Source organism: Schistocerca cancellata, chromosome 4, assembly GCF_023864275.1.
Source record: "Schistocerca cancellata isolate TAMUIC-IGC-003103 chromosome 4, iqSchCanc2.1, whole genome shotgun sequence".
Taxonomy (NCBI): Eukaryota; Metazoa; Arthropoda; class Insecta; order Orthoptera; family Acrididae; genus Schistocerca; species Schistocerca cancellata.
The window spans coordinates 30,531,666-30,553,268 of record NC_064629.1 but is presented as its reverse complement, the minus strand read 5'-3'; the positions used below and the strand labels follow the sequence as shown (position 1 = coordinate 30,553,268).

At 38.4% G+C, this 21,603-nt stretch overlaps 1 protein-coding gene across 3 annotated transcripts in view; it reads left to right on the top strand.

The window, feature by feature from the left end:
- The window catches only part of LOC126184903 (serine/arginine repetitive matrix protein 2-like), a 166,415-nt gene extending 145,165 nt beyond the window's left edge, over window positions 1-21,250 (top strand). For 2 of the 3 annotated variants that reach the window (XM_049927554.1, XM_049927552.1), the window contains one exon: window positions 20,786-21,249. In XM_049927554.1, coding sequence (XP_049783511.1) covers window positions 20,786-20,791 — 6 coding nt within the window. In that variant the 3' untranslated portion in view covers window positions 20,792-21,249. Of the gene's footprint in view, window positions 1-20,785 lie in introns of all 3 variants that reach the window. The other variant, XM_049927553.1, reaches the window with a different exon arrangement.
- The last annotated feature ends 353 nt before the right edge of the window (window positions 21,251-21,603 follow it).

Sequence of the window (21,603 nt, the reverse complement as noted above, 5' to 3'; positions counted from 1 at the left end):
GGGCTGTACAAGCAATGATCACACGCACGGCACAACGGACACACCAGGAACCGCGGTGTTGGCCGTCGAATGGCGCTAGCTGCGCAGCATTTGTGCACCGCCGCCGTCAGTGTCAGCCAGTTTGCCGTGGCATACGGAGCTCCAGCGCAGTCTTTAACACTGGTAGCATGCCGCGACAGCGTGGACGTGAACCGTATGTGCAGTTGACGGACTTTGAGCGAGGGCGTATAGTGGGCATGCGGGAGGCCGGGTGGACGTACCGCCGAATTGCTCAACACGTGGGGCGTGAGGTCTCCACAGTACATCGATGTTGTCGCCAGTGGTCGGCGGAAGGTGCACGTGCCCGTCGACCTGGGACCGAACCGCAGCGAAGCACGGATGCACGCCAAGACCGTAGGATCCTACGCAGTGCCGTAGGGGACCGCACCGCCACTTCCCAGCAAATTAGGGACACTGTTGCTCCTGGGGTCTCGGCGAGGACCATTCGCAACCGTCTCCATGAAGCTGGGCTACGGTCCCGCACACCGTTAGGCCGTCTTCCGCTCACGCCCCAACATCGTGCAGCCCGCCTCCAGTGGTGTCGCGACAGGCGTGAATGGAGGGACGAATGGAGACGTGTCGTCTTCAGCGATGAGAGTCGCTTCTGCCTTGGTGCCAATGATGGTCGTATGCGTGTTTGGCGCCGTGCAGGTGAGTGCCACAATCAGGACTGCATACGACCGAGGCACACAGGGCCAACACCCGGCATCATGGTGTGGGGAGCGATCTCCTACACTGGCCGTACACCACTGGTGATCGTCGAGGGGACACTGAATAGTGCACGGTACATCCAAACCGTCATCGAACCCATCGTTCTACCATTCCTAGACCGGCAAGGGAACTTGCTGTTCCAACAGGACAATGCACGTCCGCATGTATCCCGTGCCACCCAACGTGCTCTAGAAGGTGTAAGTCAACTACCCTGGCCAGCAAGATCTCCGGATCTGTCCCCCCTTGAGCATGTTTGGGACTGGATGAAGCGTCGTCTCACGCGGTCTGCACGTCCAGCACGAACGCTGGTCCAACTGAGGCGCCAGGTGGAAATGGCATGGCAAGCCGTTCCACAGGACTACATCCAGCATCTCTACGATCGTCTCCATGGGAGAATAGCAGCCTGCATTGTTGCGAAAGGTGGATATACACTGTACTAGTGCCGACATTGTGCATGCTCTGTTGCCTGTGTCTATGTGCCTGTGGTTCTGTCAGTGTGATCATGTGATGTATCTGACCCCAGGAATGTGTCAATAAAGTTTCCCCTTCCTGGGACAATGAATTCACGGTGTTCTTATTTCAATTTCCAGGAGTGTATTTGAGTAAAATTCTGCAAGCCATTTTTTGGCGCATTCCCCACAGTGGAGAAGGAATTCTGGGTGTATTCCATCCAATCCAGATGCATTTCCTGTCTTGACACTCTTCAGCGCTTCTCTGACTTCATTGGTGGTAAATTTCAAGGAATACTGGTACAAAGGTGTGCTGTTTTTCTTAAGAACGCTAAGCTCACAGTGTACAATTCTTGTGCGTTTTTTGTCCTTTGGCACTCTAGATGTTGCCTGTATGTGAGCTGAAATCCTATTTGCAGAAATATCTGTTGAGTTATGATGTAGTTTGTTAACTCCACCTAGTTTTCGGAGGAGACACCAGGTCTAGCTACTAGATGTCTGGAAATCAAACTACTAAACGGTTTCAATCCATTTCTCTCGCCATGCATTGTGTAGGCTGTGCATCAGGTCATCTGCAATCTCAGGGTCTCCACTCTCAAGAAATCTCTGATACTTATTTTCACACTCTTTGTCCCATCTTGGTGCATATCATTTATGGAACCCCCTCGGGACAGCAACGTTCGCTGCCCTTTTAACTGCACCTATGAGTCTGTCCTAAATACTAGCTGTTGGGTGAATCCATCCCAAGCACTTATCCAATTTTTCCATGTAGATATCCCTCTTTGCCTTTCTGAAATTCCACCTTGGGCATTGTACGGTTGTCATGAGTGGGATGTTGATTCCAATTTCAATCAAGACTGGGCGGTGTTGACTATGAGGGAAGTCTATTAATACACATCTTGTAGTTCTTAGTGGTGTATGGATATTGCCAGTTGTCACAAAGCATGAGTCTGTATTATATTCCTTTCTCCAAGCTGCAGACTGAAATGTTCCTTGGTCCTTTGGGTTGAAAACTAAGAACAGGTTGTTAACCCTATGTCCAGTTAGTAAGAGCCTCACCATTTACATCACCTGTTCTATATTTCCACCGAGGGTGGTGGCTATTAAAATCACCCATGTATATCGCAGGTATGGCAGGACATCTTGAGGCCAGGGAATGGGTGGTGGTTTGTACACACTGCTCACTGACAGATTTCCTGTTTTGACAACTACTTCATGTATGTCGCCATGCACTGTTGCCGAGCACAAGTGGACATCTCCAATTGGTGATCACACTTATGTAGCTACTCCATATGCATGATGATACATTGGGGTAACTGGACTCATACCTCTCCGTTTAAGTTGGTCTTCGTCTTCAACCTGAGTTTCCTGAACTGCAACAAGATCAATGTTGTCATCACATAAAATCTTACGTACTTGGCATTTAGCCCAGCTTACTCCTTCTATATTGATATGGCAAATCTTGAAGATAGGTCCAAGGGCCCTCGTCTGTTGACTCTGAGAGGAGCCTTTTCTATGGCCAGTCATAATGATTTGACTCATATCTGCGATATACGATGGATATTAGCCAGGAGATCAGCGATTAAGATCAATGATTGTTTGGCCGCCTCAAAGTGAATGTTCTTTAGCACCACCTGGGAGACGTGTAGCTTATGGTATGCTATGGATGCGAGCAGCCATTGTCTCCCATATGCTCTACTAAACAACATAGAAATGTTGACCTCAGCAGCAATGGTTTAATGTGTGAATATAAGATGGTTCTGTATTTTTCAAATGACAAATTTAGAAAAAAACTTCATCGTATAATTGGGTAAATATAGTATATTACCTGTATTACTGTTACTGAAGAAACAAGGAGCACCAAAATTTAAGAGACACTGTGTAGATTCCCTTATCTTTCACAATCGATCGTATGAGTTGAGCATCTTTGCTGTGTGGATTTCAGGATTTTAATATTGTGAGGTACAGCTGTTTCTCAAACATTAACAGTCAATATATCAATATAAAGTCTTCTCATTTACACTGTGCATTTGATATGTGTGTACCACAGTTTAGATGCCTCTAGAAGTGTGAGTATGGAGTTTTGTGGCAAATTCGTGGATGATTTAGTTTGATAAGCAGTGACTGTGGTGATCAAAATTGAGAAACAATATTGTCAGTCTTTCAAGGAGCCATAATGTCCTAAATATCTTTGCATTATGTAACTGCAAAAAAATAAGACATATGGATTTTGTTTCATGGATTTACTAAACTGCATTCATCATAAGAATAAACGTGATGTAAACATTACACTGTGTAGTCTGCCACATTTATTTGAACCTCATTGGATTTCATTTCATGTGGAACAGAAGCCAAGCTGTCTCGAGTATAGTCAGGTTTTATGCTGTGCATTACACACACATTGACTCAGTGGTGATATGGGGCAACAGCTTTATCAGCATATTTAACTGGGACAGCACTGGCCAGCTAAGTGGTCCAACTAACCTGCGGTGATGTGAATAGGTGCAGTTAAGGTGTAAAAAGAGACTATCAAGAAACAATATAGTTTCAGATGTCATTTAATTTTTAAACAGAATGAAATAATATATGGCAAAGCTTTAGCAATACATTTCTTAAGTGACCATATGGAAAACGTAACATGCTCTCATTCTTAGCTAACACAGTATTATATTAAAAACAAGAGTGATGAAAATTCCTAACTCAAACACAGCATAATTTTTCTGTGTGAGCTGTATTAGCATACTGCAGGGATTTCAGCATTCAGTTAAATATTGAAGCCACTGAAGGTATTACTTAGTCAGTCTTTCAGTACTTAACAGAGCAGTAATCTCTAAACTGCTTCTGTATCCAAATCTGAGGAATACATTTCAGTACTGGAACTATCATCTGCTATGTCGATAAGGCGACAATCAACAACACAATCCATGAAGCCACCCAGAAACCCACATTTTCTCCTCTTCTTCTATAGCGTGCTGTTAGCATTTCTCCAGCATTCTGCAGTGATATGGGAAAAAGCTGTGTGCATTAGTTCCAGTACATCTGTCGGCTTAAATTTCTTGTTTTTCTAATGACAAATCCTTCACCTTGGCTCGAGATTAAACCTAATCGGTTCTGATTGCAGTGGTATGGTGGCAATTGAAAAAATTCATCATTTGTACAACATGCTCGATGCCATGAAAAGTGTTTTTTTTTCTGTGTTTCATGATACTTATCACTCTGGCTCATGTGAGACCACATATGTGGTACAAAACAATGGACAAATTAAAAATCAAATACTCTTTAGTATTTGACTTTTAATTTTTCTCCCAAAAATTTAATTGTGTAATCTTTAGTATAAAATATCAATCATTAAGAATTTATATTTGCAGTATTAACTGGAATTCTGCATGCAACATTTAATTAGAAACATGAAGATGTGCATTTTTCTTTAAAATGGTTATTAAGTATGTGTTCACTAGCATATATTGGATTAATTTCATATTTAAATGATGTAGATATTTAAACTGAGCAAAGAAAAGAAAAAAAAAAAGGCCACAGCGAGATTCAAACCAGCGACCTACAGAATACATGATTGGCAAACTCTTTCGTTACTGATTAAGCCACTCATCTATAATCCGTGAATGCCATACATTTAGTAAACAGTTTTTTAAAAAAGTTCAAAGCAGGAAGCAGTGTCAGCCCATTTCATAGTACTTATTAACAGCATGACAATCGGAACACAACCAAAGTTTACAGAGACTGCAACTGTACATGACTTTTGAAATGAAAACTACACAGCAAAAGTATGATTAAGAAAAACATTGATGGCTGTTAATATTTTAGAATATCTTAAAATTGCACTTGCAGTAGCTTGCTAATAAGAGATCTAATATATAAGTTGGATGTACTTCCAAGACCATGACAACACCAGTGCACATGTGCTATGACTGCTGACTAATCATTGTGTTTGTGTTTGTTTACACGAGGTTTATTCTTATGATGAATGAGGTATATCTCATGTTAAATTAGTTAACTATATCACCAATACAAAATCAAATGAAAACAGTAAGAAAATGAATACTTTCGTATTTGATATGGGATTAACAGATACATAATTTTATCTGAGGGTTAGCTCACTTTTTTTTAATTGAACATAATATATTATTTCTTCAATGTTGTCTAGATTTATCCATAATGTGACTCACAAAGCTATAATCCATATGCTGGATATAATTAATTCTGAGTTGAATGATTTTTTTAAAAAACAAGATCCATCATCTGTTGAGTTGTTAATTGTGTCACAAGTCTCACGAACTTGGCAGATGGCAGTACTTCAGCTTTCACTTACCCATTATTAAGAAATATGCAAATACTGTTGCTTAAGCATGTGTCCTCTTTCTGCAATTAATCCTTTGGAGCACCAGCTACTGTTTTATTTTTCTGTGCTGAACACATGCAGACAGAAACATTGGATTATTATTTCCATGCAATGATTAGGCCTGCATTGGTTCTGACAAGTCAGTAAATGTTGCCAGTAGGCAACATCTTATTAAAATATTGTCACGTAGAAGAAGGTGTAATTAGATGAATGACGAACACTAACTTCACTTAACGAAGGTTTATTCAGCACTTGCACATACAAGAGCGTGGAGTGAACTGCCTCCGGCCAGAACACATACAATATATATAAAGCTACAGAACATTTCATTACAATGATTCTTGATATTTGTGGATACTTCTAGAATGTACTAAAAGAGCTGAATATAGAAATTAAAATTGTACAGTCCAGGTGAGTTTTGAACTCACGACCCTCCATGCAGCAGTTTAGCATCATAACCACTACATCACAGTGCTACTCAGCTTCTTCTGCGACAATATGTTCTCGAAAAACTTCAAATGATGTTTCAGTATTTCTTGAATGAAGTATTTCGTGAAACTACCTTTCTCTGGTCATAGTAATACTGATAGAATGTCATTGGCCTTTCTTTTCAATCAGTTTTTGTCAGCCAATGAGACATTTAAGTCACCTATCCACTGTGTTGTTTTCATCAAGCCACTGTATTATTTTCAGTAGTTATGTGGTACGCTGACAATTGTTATGTCATCTGCGTAAAATTTGTTTTATTCTTTCATTTAATGTCTGTCACTTTCGATACAAAGTCTTAACAATAACTACATAAAACTATGAGTTAATGATGTAAACAGAGTGACTACAAGTGTTTAACCATGATTCTTCAGTGGAACACGTAAGCATTGCTTGGCTTTTGAGGGTACAATAGTCAGTCAGACTATTCATATTTTAGTACTTTGTAATTTTCTATGTAGCATTGTGAAAGTACTGGGATAACACTTGTAAAGGGGGGAGGGGTAGGGGGAGAGTGGCTGAGAATGTAAAAGACACAGAACATAAAAAACACAAATTTATTACATTTATGCCAATGGCCTTGCCGCGATGGTAACATTGGTTTCCCTGAGATGACCGAAGTTAAGCACTGTCGGTCTTGGATAGCACTTGAGTGGAGTACCGTCAGGGTCCGCTGATTGCTGTTGGTAAGTGGGATGCACTCAGCCCTTGTGAGGCCAGTTGAGGAGCTATGTGACTGAGAAATAGTAACACCAGTCATGAAAACTGTCAACGACTGGGAGAGTGGTGCACTGACCACAGCCCCTCCGTATCCGCATCTTGTGACATATATGGGCTGAGGGTGACACAGCAGTCCTTCGATACTGTGGGGCCTTCAAAGCCTGTTAAGATGGTGTTCTTTCTTTCTTTCTTTTTTGTGGGATTTCTCAAATGGTGACTGTTATTGTTGTTACACTTTTGAAGCCATTCAAAGAAGTTTTCCATTGTCTTATAGTTCATTGAAAATGAAATGATGTTGATTTATTGTCTTATTACTCTCTTCAGTTTGTCAGTGGTTGCGCAGAAATAAGTGCAGGCCATTGGGTTAAGGTATCCCACGATGGGAAAGGAGAGATTCTCATATATTCAAATTAGGTGGTATGATGGACCAGTCAATGTCAATACCAGTGTGCAAAAATATCAGATAACTGAGGAGTATCTGCAGCACTTGAGCAATATTTCCTTTAATAATTGTTGACAAAAGTTAAAAGTAATGTAATTTTTGCGTACTTAGTTTTGTGGTTTTATTGCTTTTTGGAATTTAATAGCTACTTCTGCTGTATCTTGTTTATTGTGCTGAGCTTTTAATCGACAAAATTACAAATCTCCATAAAGGTACATCCCAACATCTATTGGTGTGTAGAAAAGCGCCTTCAATGAACTGTTAATTTTTAACAAGTTTATAAGTCTCATGTTATTTCTCCTTCACAGAAGAACACAATACTTAAGGAGATTATTTAAGTTATTTTTGAAGTTAAGCATTCATTTATTTGTCTTTTGGATTATACCAAATGTTTGGGACCTTTATATGACACTCACTCATATTCGATCTACATTTATGTTTTCTCTGTGGCCAGACCCCCAATCATGTTGCCAAAACACATCAACTTTATCTGAAAAAGAGAGAGGAGGTTCCATGCCCTGCACTGTAATCATTTTTATCTTTTTTTGCCAATAGAAATATGATCTAGGAAGCATTATTCCTCACATAAAGATAACAGGCCACAAACTGTCCCAGTTGCCTCAGTCAGACCTTAAACAGTTTGTTAGGATTTTTTAACTGAATTTTCGTTTGACTAACTTTGCAATGTACTCAGTTAATATAAAAAAGTCTAAAAAATCTTATGGACCCCCTACTAGAATTGGAATGGTGTCTCTCTTGACAAATTAAAAACATTGGAAGCATCATTGTTTTGGACCAGTATCCAGATTGCACTCTGTTTCTATTTGGCTAGATTTGAAGTTATATTAGATTTTTTTATGATCATCAATGTATGGATGTCATTCTTAGAGTCCCAATGATGTGTTATGTAAAGTTCCAGTTCACTAGCAAAAGTTTGGCATTGTAAATACCTGTAAAACATTGAGATGCAATATCTTGCATGTGGATAACCTCTAGTGCCACACTCGCTCCTTACGTCACCACCACCCTCTTTGTTGAGCAATTTTGCAAACAGCTCAGATTGCTTTTTTCTGTTGTTATTGAGCACTGAGAGTTCCATACTGTATCTGATTAATATTAGTGTTACTAATGTACAGTACCTCAAGTTTATACTATTACCTCAGATCACAAATTAAACAGATTGACTGTCCTTACATCAAACAGGCAACCGTGTAAATAGCGACACTGTGCTACTTGTTGATCTGTGCATGTCATGGAATTGGCAACACTGTTTCTAAGGTGAAGTGTCTGAGGGTGGGTTTGCTGGCATTAAGCAGAAGGACAGTGTGCTGCATGCCAAGTGCCTTCACCCCATAGCCGATTGTAGTTGAAGATCGCAGATAAGCTCCTGTAATTCCACAGCTGAAAGTTATTTCTGTTTCAGGGATGCTTCTTACAATTATATGCTGAATAATGGATGAAATAAATAAAAGTGACACTTATAAATATTTCTTACAATTTAGTGTTTGGACACAGGCTGTATTGCCATAAAAGCTTTCTGATAAACTGTCAGCTGTATGCGATCGCATAGTTTACACACTTGTCACCAACTATGCTCTGTGTTATGTAGGTTGTTTGATATGGATTATGGGGGTAAAAAAATCAATTACAGCTGTCTTAGTAATTTGTTTCCTACTTTGCTCTTTACTGTTCTTAATCACTTGTCAATATGATTGTAGCGATTCTCTCTGATTTCTGATTGTCAGATGTTAGCAGTAGTAAAAATAAATTTATCTGAATATAAGCAATCATCTTTGAGCTGCAGTGCTACACAGTAATTGTGGATGGCCCAGGTATACAGGCACCCACTACTGTCCTATTTACTGTGATGTTTTTTCCATCCCAGTGCTCCTGCCTGGCATTAAAATGAACATGTAGAATAAAACACAATGACTTCACTGCACCAAATAAAAATTTATCTGATGAATAACAGGTGTAGAAGGCTCATTGCAACTCCTAATCAATTAAATGGTTTGAGCACAGTTCCAGTAGCAAATGTAACTTGGGTACCATTGGATATCATGTCCTACCACCATGGAAATAAGCCCATTGCATACTAGATGTATATGGATTAGCTGAATTATAATGACAATACCTTTTTCCCACAGAGACAGCAAAAAAGCTTAAGAAAGAGTTTAGGTTTCTTTTGTAAATATTTCTGTAGCCATTATTAACCATGATTACATTTTGCATTTGATTACAACTAGCTGTAAATGAATGTCATTTCATCTGTGCACTGAACAACTGTATCTTCAAGAATACTAATTAAAAAATTAAAATTACTTTGAGACTGTAAACATCTTCAACATACAGTCAGCACATATACTACTCAGGTTGAACATGTTACCTCCTGTGAGTTAAATGAGGCAGTGTGATGAAGGAAAGACAGTGAAATCAATTAGTGCACTGTGAGTTAAATGGGGCAGTGTGATGAAGGCGAGACAACAAAATTGACCAGTGCAGTGTACAGAATTTTTATTTGTCACTTCAACACAATATAAATAAACTACATATTTTTCAGTGCCTTAAGTTTTGATAGAGTTTTCCAAAACTTGTCTTCGAACATAGTTCTGCAACTATAATGTAAGTTACATTTAGCGAGGTGATTTAAAATCTTCATTTCATGAAAATTTATTCCCAGCAATCCAATGTCTCAGGTTAGGAAACAGAAAGAAGTCACTTGGAGCTAAGTCGGGTGAATAGGGTGGATGAGGAACCAATTCAAAGCCCAATTCATGCAATTTTGCCAATGTTATCTCTGATGTGTGAAATGGTGCATTATCATAGTGAAAGAGCAATTTTTTGCATACCAACATTGGTCTTTCAGCCAATGCAAGTTTCAAACAATCCAGCAATGAAGCATAATTGGATCTAGCTATTTTTCTCCCTTTTGCAAGTAATCTTATGAGAATTATTCCTTGGGAATCCCATAAAACAGTCCAGTGGCCATCATCTTCCCAGCTGACAGAATGGTCTTTGCCTTTGATGCACTTTCACTAGCATGTGTCCACTGTTCTGATAGGACAGCCATTTTGACTAGTGTGTAATGATGGATCGAGGTTTCATCAACAGTCTCAAATCGACACAAAAAGTCTTGTGGATTGCAATTAAACATCGCCAAACATTACGTTGAACTGTTGTGCCAGATGCACTTTTGCTCAAATGCGAGAAATTGTGGCACCCACCTTGCACACAGCTTCTTCATAGCCAATTTTCTGTGCAGGATATTGTGCACTCACTCAGTTGAGATGCCTACGTCCCAGCACTCTCACAAAATTTTTATCACGGATTTTGTCAATTGGCCACACTACTACTTCAGTGCATGTCCAGCAACATTTAAATTCATTAATCCAAAAGTAAATGGTGTTCAATGATGGTTCAGCATCCACATAAACTGCATCCAAATCTTCAAATGACATTGTTTAATAATTGCATGAAACTTGGTCTTCTCAATTTTCAATCACAGTCAACACACTGACCATTTCAGATGGCTGTCGACAATGAACTGTACATTGCTGAAATTCTTTATACAGCCCTTGGAATAATCAAGCTTATTAACTATGAAGGTGCAGCAAAAATGTTTCATTGTTTCATGGAAATTTACCAGGCTTACTAAACCACCCACATAACTGTCTCTCAGAAAAATGCAAAAATATATTGATATTTCATTTATAAGTTTGGTGATGCAAGCAATGTTAGTTTCATAAAAAGAAATCTTTAATCAAGTATTTGCTGACAGAGCTCCTTATTTTAAAGATTTCTTGGACTAATTTAGATACTTTGATTTCCAGATCATTACATAATTTAATGAGTGTTCAAGAGGCTGTTCTGCATTACATTTCAGTCCTTAAATTGTGGGAATGTTGTCTCTACTCCAAGGACACCTTAATCCTGATTAACACTGAGTGAATGAACATGAGTGCATTCTCTCATGCGCGAACACTAGGCAGGTGTAAGCAGTGACATTCAGCCATGCTTGGTTCATAGTTCACTCGCTATCCAACGTGCCTCTGATGTTTTTTAAAACATTCAGAAACACGTGATTTCTAATATCTTCTTTCATGTTACATTATTTACTTTGTAAGTGAAACAAATCCTGTCTATAGTGATGCATTCCCTCTACTGCTTAGCTTTTTCGTAGTGAAAAACAACTTACTACCAAATGCATAATTTCAATGTTTATAAGCACCTGTGTGATGATGAAGTTCTTGTTATGCTGTGTTCTCTTCCATTCACTAACATATAAATGCTCATGAAAAGACACCAACAAACAAACAAAAAATGGCAGAAAGCACTAGCAAATTGTTCAGAGCACAAGAAAACATTCTATTGTGTTTGGTATGTACTCGCTGGCATTTGCTCATGTTTAGCTTGTTGTCAGTCAAAGGAAGCTTCTGTCCACTTTGCTTCGGTGCAAGCATCTTAACCGAGCGAGGTGGCGCAGTGGTTAGCACACTGGACTCGCATTCGGGAGGACGACGGTTCAATCCCGTCTCCGGCCATCCTGATTTAGGTTTTCCGTGATTTCCCTAAATCGCTTCAGGCAAATGCCGGGATGGTTCCTTTAAAAGGGCACGGCCGATTTCCTTCCCCATCCTTCCCTCACCCGAGCTTGTGCTCCGTCTCTAATGACCTCGTTGTCGACGGGACTTTAAACACTAAACTCCTCCTAAACTAAACTGCAAGCATCTTCCAATGTTTTGTATACGAACAGATTTATTGTGATCATCAGTAATTAATTGCTCTGCTTTTAAATTTCCTTCCCAAGTCTAATGAGAAGCCAGTGAAAGGCATCAACTGACAAATGTGAGAAGTTGTGAAGTATTGCTAAAGAAGGCTGGAGCTGCAGTTCAGCTTTAATTGCATTACCTCAGTGCATTTCATGATTATGTAAAAATTCAGACACCTAATAGCTATTTTCCTACTCCTGTTTGTTTCCTTTGTCAAAAACAGTAGGCAAAGTAATCCTACACTATGTGATCGAAAGTATCTGCACACCCCCAAAAACATACGTTTTTCATATTAGGTGCATTGTGCTGCCAAGTACTCTATATCAGTGACCTCAGTAGTCATTAGACATCGTGAAAGAGCAGAATGGGGTGCTCTGTGGAACTCACAGACTTCGAACGTGATCAAGTGATTGGGCATCACTTGCGTCGTACATCTGTACGCGAGATTTCCACCCTCCTAAACATCCCTAGGTTCACTGCTTCTGATGTGATAGTGAAGTGGAAATGTGAAGGGCCACGTACAGCACAAAAGCGTACAGGCCGACCACGTCTGTTGACTGATAGAGATCGCCGACAGTTTAAGAGGGTTGTAATGTGTAATAGGCGGACACCTAACCAGACCATCACACAGGAATTCCAAACTACATCAGGACCCACTGCAAGTACTATGGCAGTTAGGCGGGAGGTGAGAAAACTTGGATTTCGTGGTCAAGTGGATGCTCACAAGCCACACATCACATCGGTAAATGCCAAACGACACCTCGCTTGGTGTAAGGAGTGTAAACATTGGGTGACTGAACAGTGGGTAAATGTTGTGTGGAGTGACAAATCGTGGTACACAATGTGGTGATCTGATCGCAGGGTGTGGGTATGGCAAATGCCTGGGGAACATCATCTGCCAGCGTGTGCAGTGCCAACAGTAAAATTCGGAGGTGGAGGTGTTATGGTGTGATCGTGCTTTTCATGGAAGGGGCTTGCACCCTTATTGTTTTGTGTGGCACTATCACAGCACAGGCCTACATTGATGTTTTAAGCATCTTATTGCTTCCCACTGTTGAAGAGCAATTCGGGGATGGTGACTGCATCTTTCAACATGATTGAGCACAAGTTCAAAATGCACTGCCTGTGGTGGAGAGATTACACAACAATAACATCCCTGGAATGGACTGGCCTGCACAGAGTCTGGATCTCAATCCTATAGAACACCTTCATGATGTTTTGGAATGCCGACTTTGTGCCAGGCCTCACCGACTGACATTGATACCTCTCCTCAGTGCAGCACTCCATGAAGAATGGGCTTCCATTCCCCAAGAAACCTCCCAGCACCTGATTGAACATATGCCTGCGAGAGTGGAAGCTGTCATCAAGGCTAAGGGTTGGCCAACACCATACTGAATTGCAGCATTACCCATGAAGGGTACCATGAACTTGTAAGTCATTTTCAGCCAGGTGTCCAGACACTTTTGATCACATAGTGTATCTCAGTAGCAAAGATTTATAGCTTAGCTATAACTTGTGCCATTATCAGGTGAAACCTATGTGAGAATTATTAAAAAAAACACAGTGTTGGTAGAGTTGGCACGCTATACTTGTTCGTTTTTCTGTTGTGACTACATGTTCAGAGGTACAAACAAATGGTAGTTTCTGTGCAGGAAGTTCAGTTGCCCCATTATATCAACATGTAAGATTGACAAAATTCAGAAGGTATTGAGTGCTCGGGGCTCTTCATTAGTTCTTATTCATAACTAATATATTTATTCATGAGATTGAAAATGCATTTCTGGAACCTTTCTTTACCTTTGAGAGGATAATTGAATATTTTTAGTCCAGCACATGTCCATCTAGTACCTCCACTTGTAGCCACATGTCAAGATGACTCAATCCACTAGTGGTGCTATCTCAGAAACAGCTCTACTTTGCAGCTGCCAACCAATGGAAAGCAACTTGCGGCTGCTTGCTGTCTGGCAAGGTTGCACAAATTTCACTGAAAGGAGTGCCATCTTGTGGTTGGTGTCACGAGTAAGGGTGTCACATTGTCGCCGACTGGTGGTTGTCCTGATGAAGGTTGACTACTGTATCAAGTGTTCAGGTGTTCAGTCAATCTGTTTCTTATGTGATCTAGGCTGCTACTTAATCCAAAATAATTTGTAGTCAATGAAATGCTAATGAGTTAGTTCTTTTGAAAAGGGCTTAGCTGATTTCCTTACCCTTTCCAAGTTTGTGCTCTATTACTAATGACCCTATCGTCAACAGGGCATTAACCGTAATCTTCCTTTAGGGCATTACGAGCTTCACATTTCCTTATTTACATTTGCATTACCATCTCATAGCTGTTTTACCTTAATTTTTGAGCCGGACTAGCTTGTATTTACTCCTATTATTCAGTCATTTCCAATACTACATTAAAAATGATCCATCACTTCTCTAATACTTTTCAAATCCTGTTTCCAACTTAATAACACTGAACCTGTGATTGAAAATGCATAGTATTTAATTTTGTCTGTCACCGTGTTATAAGCATCTTCTTGGACTGGTGAAAGGGCCACAGCATATGTAGTTGTGGTTACTGCAAAAATATATAACTTTGATACCAATTAAATGTTTCATCATTTGGTAATAATAATTGGTAACATTCAAGTTCTTTCACTGTTCATTAAGTCTAGTTGGCGTTAAATGCTACCAATTAGTGCTGATAAAATATTACAACTGCTACCTTACAATTGACTATATATTAGTTACATTATTTATTATGATGTGTGCAAAAAGGAATTTAAATTTATTGTAGTGTGTTGTTAACATAATTTTGATGAATGGTGGGAACTATGAGTTATACTGCACAGTTGAATAATGTGTATATGAGTACTTAATTTCTCTGTTTGCTTGTGTCAAGTGTACATTCATGTAATGAGAAAGTAGTTGGTGGTACATGATTCAGATTGTCCTCTCATACCTTTGCGCTATTTCTCATTGGTGAGACATAGACCTCTTCATATGTTATGAACAGTACTGACAGATATGAGACCGAGAACATATAAACCATTCAGTTATCTGATACTAGTGAGTGAGTGTGTCTAGCTTCATTTTTTTCAGTATAGCTTGTATTCTGTAATATCTGTCTGTAAAGTGGCTAAGCCACTTTTCTCCCTTTGGAAGTAGTTTTATTATATGCACACATACGTACCAGTATTCTTGCACTGGTATTTGTGGTGAGATTCTACCGTGACAGAACACTTTACAAGTAAATTACCACAAGTCCCATTTTCATGTGTTTAATGCCCTTCTGTATATCTAATTTTATATTATGTAGATTTAACATGTTCATAGGTAACTTTTGGCCTTTTTTGAGATTATGAATGAACCATGCCATGTATTTGTGTCTCTAGGAAAGTCTGAACTCATATTTGCACCTTTGTAGTCTGATAAAATATAATGTTGCAATATTTGTATTTGATGCAGTTATTACTCATATCTGATGTGAAGTTGCCATTCATAATTCTTGAGAAAGTAATCTGAAATGGATGATAAATTACAAAGAAAATTTCAAAATCCGTAACAGCATGTTGCCGAGATTTGTTAAGGAAAAATTTCCAATTGCTTTGTAAATATGAAAGAAATTAAACAGCTTAAATGAAGAGTTATATATAATAACTACAAACCAGATGTTGTACAGCTTCTTCACTGGCAGCTTAGGTTACATGTGGAGGGAGCTGTGTGACTCATTCAAGAAGTATTACTGCTCATTTGTCCCATGTTGTTGAGTAACATTGTTATCCAAAAGGTTAATATTTTTTTTCTACAGGTCCTTTTTTGTACTCAAGTTTGGTAAGAATTTATGATGAGAATACTGCAGTGTATATATGTGGGTATAATCCTGTATAGGCTGTTATCTTAGACAAGTCTTAACATCAGTTGTAAAATTTTTTACCTGCTGTATACTTCTGTATATGCTGTGTGTTAATGAATGCATTGAAAAATGTGGGATATATTTGCAAGCTTGCAAACATTCATTGATAGAAAAAGATGGAAGCACATGGAAAGAAACATCCAACCTTGACACTGTCTGGTGTGTTCAGTAACCATACATTGGAATGTGAATCTTTTCAGATCTGTAGCACACGTAAACCCTATTTGTTGAAACTGTTTACACTGGCAGAAGTTATAAACTGTGCTGTCTAGGCTTGAGCCACATAAAATACATTCACTAAGCTAAGATTCTCATTGGAAGCCAATTTGTTAGTGTTTTGTGATGCATATAAATATTTTGTTCATACTTGGTTTTGCTGATGCTGTATATTGTGGAAATGACAAAGCCATTTTACACATATGCATAAGATGAAAATTTCTCTGTAAAAGCAGGATGACTTTGAACATTTTAAATTCATTTTTGTAAATTAAACAGAAACTTCTCAAGATACTGGCATGAAACTTTTTGACAAGTTGCAAGAGGTGTCTATTTTTCCTGCCCCATCCACTCTTCAGTTTCACCCCATGGGCGAGGTTCACTTTGAACATGGAAACATTTGCCTATTCTGTGGGAGTCATGTCAATTACTGTTAAATGACACCCCTGTCATATGAAAGAGCATGGTATTTTATATATAAATGTAGTTTTGAAAGTAACTTATTTAGAAAAAAATGAGTATTTTTTATGAGTTTCCTTTAATCACCTGAAACATTTCATATGATTCTGGCTTGATTTGGTAATAATGGAAATGGGTGCTGAGCTACTTATGAAATAAGAAAATTATTTAAAAACACATCTTTTCAAAAAAGTGTGTATAACTTTAATAAAGGTAATGAAAAAAGTTATCACATTTTATAGAAATGCATCTGTAAACACTCTACAGGAAAGGAAGTCGTCAGGAAGGTGTGTCCACTCTAGGAGATGTCACAGACATCAAATTTAAACTCAAAATGAAGCCTTCCCCTTCTATCTACCTTAGAATCAGGTAGAACACTACAAATGCTATCTTTCTCAAAACCTGACATATTGGGAACTTAAGGCCATACAAAAAAAGCTTCATCTGATTCCACCTTGGAATGCCATTTCCTCAGGAATGTAATTTCATTGTCAGGGATAACATGTCCAAAATAATATTTTACACTTTTTTTTTTAAGGAAACTTCACTAAAACATATTTTCCCTGGAGCGCTCCACTGTAACTTGCAGAATCTAAAGCCTTGTAAGTGTGCTCTTCAGCTTCATACTCTTTAAGTACCAATGCTCTGTCTGCAACTGTCTCCTTCTTCACTGTCATCACTTCCACTTAGGTTTTTCAACAATTTAATCATCATTCAGCTCATCATCGTTTGACTCTGAAATTTGATTCTTCTTTCTTCTTTCTCCTTCTTCAGAAGAAACTGGCAGCTGTTTAGATGGATGACCCCACTTTTCCAGCTCACAACTGTCTCACCTTGACTTGTGGAAGGTTTCGCATGTTCATAGAAATCATCTACACAAACAGTTTCCAGCCTAAGCTGCTACTTTTCTTCTTCAGTTGGATGTCAGTTTCTTCCTCTGATTCTGCAACATTGCCAACATGGATTCATTTAACTTTCTGGTCAGTAAAGACATGGCATTCAGGAAGTTTCTGCAGGACTTCATGCTTATTCAGTGGATGGATGCCAGTAGCCCTGAATCCAGATATCAGATTGGCAGCAGAAGTGGCGTCAATGTTTGTAGTGTGGATTTCAGTAGAGAAGGTGTTATAACTTCAAGTTGAACAAATATATGTCAAGGACGACACAATACATGTAAGTCACAGATCAAGTAAACAAAGCAAGACGTATGTACGCTTTAACAGTCAAATCAGAACTGAGTCCGAGTCTAGCGGCTGCTGGCTGGCCGGCCGCTTAGGTGGCGCTGCTGCTGCATGGCTGGCAGACAGCGCCGCATGTAGAGGATGCGCGTAACTGTGTGGCGGCACTTTGAAAGATCGGCGAGTCACAACAGAAGGAAACACATCTTTTGGCAGATTGCTCTTTATCCCACACTCTTCTCTCCATTTTGTTAAAGACTTTCTCAATTGAGCCTTTAAAGGTCTAAAGAACGCCACATCAAGTGGCTGCATCAAGTGAGTGCAGTTAGGTGGCAGGCAAGTAAACCTAATATACTGTCCTTAGCAGCCCGAACATCCTCAAGTGAAAAATGGCTGGACAGATTGTCTTCAATAACCACGTTTGGACCATGTAGCTGGTTAGCATGAGATAAATAAATAGTGAAAAACGAATCTTGAAAGGCACGTCCATCAAACCATCCACTTTTTGTGTTGTTGTAATGGGCTCTTGAAGGTCCACCACAGCATCAGGTACTCCACATGTTGTCAGCTTTATATACAACATACACCAGTTGCAAAACACCAGATGCCATACCACAAAACATGACTGAAACTCCAGTTTTAGAATGTGCCATTATCCTCTCAGGATTCTTGTAGCCATGTGTGATCACATCATTCTTGCACCCTGCATCATCTGAGAAGTTTGTCTCATCAAAGTTTGAAATATTTTCTGGTGGTACACCATGTAATGAGATTTTGAGGTTTTCAAAAATTTCTCAACCACCTCTTCACTCAGAGCTGCTCTGTTTGGAGTAATATTACTACACTGCCTCATTGATAATGTTTCGTGTCTGCCTAAAAAAGGTTTAGTCCAATCTAAGCCAGGAAGATTGGTAGGCCCAAACTTTTATCTACCTTTCATCTCGTTTTGTCCAATAACATTTTAGTGATCATCCGTAGATCAAACAAATCGAATGGATATCCCCAGGCACCCATTTGAATCACACAATCACAAAGTTACTTTTCTTCATCTGCAGTAGAAACAGTTTGTCCTCCAGGTTTCTCTGAATGTGTATTTTTTATTTTATGGCAAAGGGTCCCTTTAGGTAGTTTGTATATTTGGGAGACTTCGTTTAGTGACATCATCTTATCTCGAATTAACATTAAGGCTTCATCAGTATTACTTTTTGCACAGTTCCCATAGCTTCAAGAACTGGGAGATCGTTTGTAGTTCCTGACTGTATCAGCAAACTAACAACCAAACAAAGTTAATTTTGGCCTAATTTTGGGATATTTTTTCCACTAAGTACACACAGAAAAATATACATAAATATTATCAATAACACCTACCTGGCATCTTCCAAATAAGATTAAAACAACACAAGCAACACACACAACACCCATTAGTCAGCACTGACCAACTGATGTGTCAAAGAATATGGAAGGCGCTGTTCAAAGTCACCCCTTGAAAGACGAGTCTTCACATATAAAGAATAAATATAACATTTTATGCTTTCTGTAAATGTTCATTAAAGTGTTAACCTTGTCCATAAAAACTCATTTCAAACTCTAAACTAAAAAATGCTTCTGATAATAGGCAAATGTTGTTGCGATTATGAAGGAACGTATGTTTCCAGAAAATTATTTTACTTTCTGGCATCTGTATACAATGTTATTTCATATTGACTGTCATACCTTCTGAAAGTATCGATTACTGGCGATATTTAATGATTCTGAACTTAGTTCCATATTTACACATTAGAGGGCAGAATTTACTTTAAAAAGACGCTAAGTTGCTGTTCAAAGTAGCCTCGCTTTACAGTTTATATTGTTGATCAAATGGCTCTCTGAGTTCATCTGCTGTGTGTGGTGCATAACTTCTACATTTTTCACTCAAATACAACTACAGTGGCACTTTCCTGCCTGTGCTGTATTTTCGTGTCATGGAAATCATGTTGCTAATATTAATAGAACATATGCAAATTTTGCATGTACTACTTGAGACTGACCTAAGACCAGATCCAGTCATGAGAAAAGGATAAATCACAACACAGAGCAGATACAATTGTAACAGTAGTTTGGTCATTTGCACAGTGGATTAGTGTCTTTCTTTCTCATTACTCACATACTGTCAGTTTTCAGTTGAGCTGTTCTGTTTTGATAAATGGTTCAATACCTGGAGGGTATTTTATCAGTAGGTTACTGCATGACTGTACACAATACAGTTGTTGCAAGACTACTTTTTAGTTGTTTTATGTTTCTGTGTGTAGGATAGTTATTCCACAATCTTTCCCATGGGGTCCCGGGTTCGATCCTGGCTGGGTTGGGGAGTTTCTTTGCCTGGGGACTGGATGTTTGTGTTGTTCTCATCAGTTCATCATCATCATTCGTGACAGTAGCTCGAATGGATTGTGTAAAAAATTGGGACTTTGTACGGGCACTGATGACCGCGCAGTTGAGTGCCCCACAAACCAAACATCATCATCAAAATCTTTTCCTGATCAAACTCCTTATGTTTGAAAGTTGTGACTACTTGTTTCCAAGCTAAAGGAACACCAGCTCATACAGATTGGATCCGCTGAACTTTCTGAATGTATCTACCAACATTTTATGATTGTAGTCTTTCCCTTTGTTGCAGATACACATACCAGATCCAGTTATGGGTGATGTTTTTCCATGTGTGCTTCTTTCTTCTGTCAAAGACTGTATTCACAACTTAGTCCAAATTTTGCTGGTTTTTTTCTATGATTAGTAAAGAATATGAATACACACCAGTGTATTCTATGTAATTTATGGAATATTTCTTAGGGTGTTATGCTATGCTTTTCTGAAATCTTTCCCAACAGAAATTATTAGCATAATTTGTAATTTTTGAAAGTTCATGGTTTTGATATGAGGTATTTAACTGTGTGAAGTGATTTTTTTTTTAAAGCAATGATACTTCCTGAGATTTATATATACATTTGCTTTCCATTTGTGATGTGTGGTTTTATGTTAATTGATCTTTAATTGGTTGCATTTGTTTTAAATGATCTAGGTTTAATCTTGGATTGGACATAAGGAAAGGCAAAATATTAGAAACGAGAAGACGTGTTTGAAAATTGTTGGACAATATTGGACAGTAATCATATTGATTGTGCATTTTTTTGGGATACTTTATTCCATTATTTAACTGTTATTTCTACTGAATTTACAATGTAAATAAAGTAATGAGTCATGTGTTTACATCTTTGTATAAATGTAAATGAAATATTCCTTTGTTGTTTTTATATATACACCAATAAAATATTTATTTGTAGTCATAATTGTATATATTGCATGTATATAAATCTAAGACTTCTCCAATTTATAAATCGTTGTATTTGATATACATAAAGATTTCAGAACAACAGAATTATGTGGAGGAAATGAACTGTATTTTTTCTACAAAATGTTTTTTTTTATCTTGTAATTACACTTTCTCAAGTACCTGATATAAAATAGCTACTTCATTTTTACAATAAACTGTTTGAGTGTAAGTAATGACTGCTTTCTGTTATTCAGTAGTGCCCAGTACCATTAAACCTGTATTTCCACAAAACATTACCTAATTCCATAATCAGTAACATAATAACATCATTTCCATTATGTTATCAGTAAAGTGCTTCCAGAATTTAAACAGAAATGAAGACTGTTGGCTGAATTGTAGTATAGGTGGGAATTCTGATGTTATAATATATCCCTGTTGGAAGAGACTGAAACTTGTAAAATGATATGGTACTGTGTCTGAAATGAAAAATAGTTCTCCATGCAACAAGATGAGGTTATTATCTAGAACTTAATTATTGAGAATCAACTCGTAATTCTTTTGCATTC